The 5220-nt window shown below is 48.6% G+C and overlaps 1 protein-coding gene across 1 annotated transcript; it reads left to right on the top strand.

The window, feature by feature from the left end:
- The first annotated feature begins 271 nt into the window (after nt 1-271).
- LOC121837728 lies at nt 272-1248 on the top strand. Its single transcript, XM_042293524.1, has 2 exons — nt 272-858; nt 952-1248. Exons 1-2 carry the CDS (start codon nt 272-274, stop codon nt 1196-1198), a joined length of 834 nt encoding a protein of 277 aa, XP_042149458.1. The 3' UTR covers nt 1199-1248.
- Nucleotides 1249-5220: the final 3972 nt, after the last annotated feature.

The following is a 5220-nucleotide window of genomic DNA, read 5'->3' as shown; positions in this document are numbered from 1 at the left end:
ATTGAACCTTGTTTGTGACGGGACCAATTTGTTCTAGGTTGACGACACGGTGATGGCTGAGCTGCCGACTTTTGAGAGCGTGAGGAGCACCATGTACAGGGAGAAGAGAAAGCAGCAACCGAGCCTACCAAGGGACATGGCCGAGATTAACCTTGGAAGACTACATACGGAGACACTCGACAAGCGAGACTTCCTGCTGTTCGACGTCAGCATACGTGCAGGCCGTGTTCTTTGCTTTTGCACGCAGGAGCTGCTTTTTCATTTTTCGGAAATGGTTGAAGTGTTCATCGATTTCACGTTTTTCTCCTGCCCGTCATTGTTTTATCAACTAGTCACAATAAGCGCCGTCAAAGAGGGTTTGAGCTTCAATATCGCCTACTTTCTTCTACCTGGGAAGTCTCGAAAAGTATATGTGTCGGCCTTCACGAACTTCAAGACGGCGTTGGACGCTCTTCGTGCACCTCTGTCACTCAGCGTTGTCCGTACGGACTTTGAACTGGCCCTTATCCAGGCTTTTCTTTTCGTTTTTCCTGGAATCCTGCACCAGGGTTGCCATTTTAACTTCGCTCAAGCAATCTGGAGGAAGGTTCAAGAACTCGGACTTGCCAAGGCTTACCAGGAAGATTCTTCGGTAACGATGTCTGTACGCCAGACAATCAATTTGGCCTTTGTCCCGCCAGCGTTCGTACGTATTGCTTGGCGGGGTTTGAAGGCAACTGCACCACCAGCCCTTGGAGTCCCACAATTTATCCTGTACTTCGAGGATACTTGGCTCTTAGGAAACTACGACACCCAGCAGTGGAACCACCACCAAAACAGCGGAGCCCGGACAAACAACCTAGAGGAGGCCTGGCACCGGTCAGTTCATTTTTCAGTATGGTATAAATTTGCTATAAAAAATCAGAATGCTTATTTACCAGGAGTTGTAATCCTTGTGCTTTTTATTTACAGAAAAATTAACAACGCCATCGGGAAAGCGCACCCCAATGTCTACACTTTCGTGGAGCACATCAAGCGGGACGAGGCCACTAGCAGAGTCACCCTCCTCCAGGTATCCAACGGCGGCCAAGCCCGAAAGCGACAAAAGAAGTGGGAGATGAAGGACGAAGCCATCAGGAAGCTCGAGCAGCGTCTGTCCAATGGAGAGCTCAACATTCAAGAGTTCCTGAGGCTGGTGCAGCGATATTGCGGTATCTAAGTAGTGGACATTGCTTCAACAAAACTGTATACATTAACATGTTAATAAATCTCCCATAATTTGCAATATTGTCAATCACTGAACTGACACAGGATCACGGAATAACAGTGTGCGTTGGTTTCAAAGAACATCGGAGGTGATCAACGGGCGTCCGTATCGTTTCAGTGACACTCGTTTCATCGGCACCATGTTTCGTGTAAAAAAAAATGAAAGCCGCTTACAACTCCCTGTAACGCCGAATTAGAGCGCAGCTCTTGAGGAGGAGGAGGGAAGGGCACTGGGGGGGGGTTAAACTAACCAGGGGGGGGTCACGTTACCTTGGGGGTCACGTGACCCCCAATGCCGATGATGTCATCACTGACGTCACTGATGACGTCATCAGTGACGATGACGATGCGGGTACCGATGACGTCATTAGTGACGTCACTGATGACTTCACCATTGATGATGACGATGACGATGCGAATGTCGGTGACGTCATCAGTGACGTCGCTGATGACGTCATCAGTGATGATGACGATGACGATGCGGATGCCGGTGACGACATCAGTGACGTCACTGATGACGTCATCAGTGATGATGACGATGACAATGCGGATGTCGGTGACGTCATCAGTGATGATGACGATGACGATGTGGATGCCGGTGACGTCATCAGTGATGATGACGATGACGATGTGGATGCCGGTGACGTCATCAGTGATGATGACGATGACGATGTGGATGCCGGTGACGTCATCAGTGATGATGACGATGACGATGCGGATGCCGGTGACGTCATCAGTGATGATGACGATGACGATGTGGATGCCGGTGACGTCATCAGTGATGATGACGATGACGATGTGGATGCCGGTGACGTCATCAGTGATGATGACGATGACGATGCGGATGCCGGTGACGTCATCAGTGATGACGATGACGATGTGGATGCCGGTGACGTCATCAGTGATGATGACGATGACGATGTGGATGCCGGTGACGTCATCAGTGATGATGACGATGACGATGTGGATGCCGGTGACGTCATCAGTGACGATGACGTCATCGGGGGGTCACGCGACATCGGCGGGGGTCACGTGACCTCGAGGAGGGGGCCACGTGACTTCGGGGGGTCACGTGACCCCCCACGAGGTCACGTGACCTTGGTGGTGGGCTCGCGCGGTGCATTATGGGACATTTCCCATGATGCACCGCGCGGTTACGCCGACGCCGACGGCGACGGCGACGGCGACGCCGACGCCGACGGCGACGCCGCTCAAGCCGGAAACGGGCCCCTAAGAGCTGCGCTCTAAAACTAGCTTCGTCGCACGTGCATCACAGGGACCCATGTTAATCCAGGCGGACCACCCGTCCACACCGCCTCGCGGCGACAGACACAGGCGACTTATTACAAAAGGAAGCTAATCCGAGCAGTTGGTGTAACAAACTTTTGATGAAACGATATGTCGATGAAACGTCGTTCGATCAACTGATTGCCACTGGATAGAGAGGCACACAAAAGTTGCAACATGGGGGAATTGGATACGGGGGTGCTGGCGCTCGGGGGAGGCAAGACGGGGAATTTGACAACGGGGATTTTGACACTCGGGGGAAATGGCACGGGGCATTTGGGACGGGGGAACTGCCACCGGGGGAATCGTGATAGCTCTTCCAGTTTAGTTTGAAGTGACTTAATGACTCACGTTTGATCGGTCTTCGGGAAGCGGAAGAAGGATTACCACCACATCACAACTTGTTTTTGCAGTGGTATGCAGCCCATAGCATGTCTGCCATTTCCAAGTATGCGCTGCTGTATGCCTGAAGGCGGCCGGTTGATCAAACCAACGATGACCCATAGCAGACGCGACTTCGTGCTCAAATAAAATCGGCATAGAAATCTATAACGACCTTACACTTTTTATTATATTTATTAAGCATCAAAAATTACAAAAGAAGATTTTGGATGAGAAACTCAATCAAAGCCGAACATAGGAGGTTATCACAGACGACAGTGGAAAAACAAAGAAAAACAACAACAACAAAGTTGCAGACGGCCCTCTAGATGTCCGGGCATAGCGTAGCAGACGAACCGGTGGTAGTAAGCGACGAAGGAAAGTAAAAAAGTAAAAACTAAGCCAAACAATGCAAAGCAAAATACGCGATGAACGTCAAGTAAACACCAGAAAGGAGAAAGCAAACAAAAAACATAAACACAGGAGGAATAAAGACCGCGGCGGCACAGCGGAACCTTAAACAAAAAAAATAAAAATAAAGTAGACTTCCAAAAATAGAAGAAAATGCAGGACGTTCAACGGCTGCTTTTTTTTTTTTTTTTTTTTTCTATCTCCGCTTATATTAGGTTTCCAAATAGCGTCAGATTTGCATGTGCACAATCAACTTCTTCCAGAGCATACTGACATCGCAGTAACGAACGCGGTTCGAAATTGCGTTTTGCTTCTTGATCCGGGGACGATCGAAGTTAGCAAGCTTGCCTATTCGACGAAACAGTCATTCATGAGAAATTAGAATTGCAACAACAAAACGAATTGATTCATAAGAAAAGTAAAGTTTAAACGTAGCTATGTTCTGATTTCTTTTTTTTTTTTACGTTGCGCTTTTTCAAAACACAGGGCGAAGGTAAATTGCTATTTTGCCAGAAACGAAAGTTTTGACCGAGCGTTTTCTTCAGAAGAGCCGAAAAATGCACCCTAGAAGCTGTAGCATCTTTTCCACGAGAAGAAAAGGTCCTTTACTCACGAGGTGGCACCTTTTTTTTAACATTCAAAGCAGCGAATACCCGTGCCAATTTTTTTTTTCATTGATCACCATGCACGGAGATAGGCAAAACCAATGCCTTGTGGAGAATTGGTCTGCTAGCGGGGACTCCGGGCTCGCCAGGGGCGCTGTGATCACATGTCGTCCGCGCTCCGCAGGAGTTGCCAGTAGTATCTTACATGAAATTTAGTATGAGGGTTAGCATAATATGGGGGGTTCCCGTGCACGAAGACAACACGGGCAACTCGACGGTTCATGAGCCGGCTCAGTGAGGGATGCGTATCCTCACGTCTCCGTCCCATGGCTTCGTGCTGTCCCGCAAATCAAAGCGGGCGTCACCCTGCAAATACGACCCTGTAAAAGAGATCTGTAGGGCGTCTAAGGGACAGCAACTAATACTGTTGCAAGCTCCGAAGGTCAAGAAGGAGACGAATACCGGATTCCCGAAGAACCTTAACGCGCAAGTAGATGATACTTCTCCGCATGTCCGATTCTGTGTAGCGGTCACGCCCATGTTCAAGTACATCGTAGGCTTAGCTCAATTCAAAATATTGGAGCCCTTTGCCACTCCTCCTGACCCAAGGTGTCAGAGGTGCAAAGAAGATGGGACCGTCCCAACTAGACCATACCTGCGGAAGTGCAACGCTCTTCAGGAAGACTAAGTGCTCTTCAGGAAGACGAAAGACCCTCGAGCCTCATAGACTGGACGCATCCGGCTGGGGACTCCCAACGAGGAACTAACGTTCTCATGTCGCTCTTGGCTTACGTTGCCGGAAGACATTTCTTTTCGGATTTCTTGTAATTTATGTTTAATAAACATTACTTCGAATTCGAACTTTCTTAATATCGTTTCAGTTGCTATCTTACTACCAGCTTCCCTTCTTTCAAAAGATTACTATCCATTACCCCCCGTACCTTTTGGTTCGGTGTTTTCGCATGCACTCATAACGTCAGTCTACCGACGCCGTGTTGTTTTAGTTCTAACTTTGCTTGGATATCAACTTCTTGTACACACAAACGTTCGATTCGGCGCAGTATGTATAACTCCCTTTCAAATTTTCCTCACTACTTTATAGCTGCTATAATTCTGCAAAGCTCTATACTTCATTACAGTAGGTTCATTTTTGTTGCCCATACCAGTTACATTTTTTTAGCGCGAAGCTCTTAGGCGCCCTTTTCGGGCTTGAGCAGTGTCGGCGGTGCATTATGGGAAATGTCCCATAATGCACCGCGGGACCTTCGTGACGTCATGTGTGACGTCACGA

This window comes from Ixodes scapularis, unplaced genomic scaffold (assembly GCF_016920785.2).
Source record: "Ixodes scapularis isolate PalLabHiFi unplaced genomic scaffold, ASM1692078v2 PGA_scaffold4__175_contigs__length_147842914, whole genome shotgun sequence".
Taxonomy (NCBI): Eukaryota; Metazoa; Arthropoda; class Arachnida; order Ixodida; family Ixodidae; genus Ixodes; species Ixodes scapularis.
This window is presented reverse-complemented; position numbering and strand designations above follow the sequence as displayed.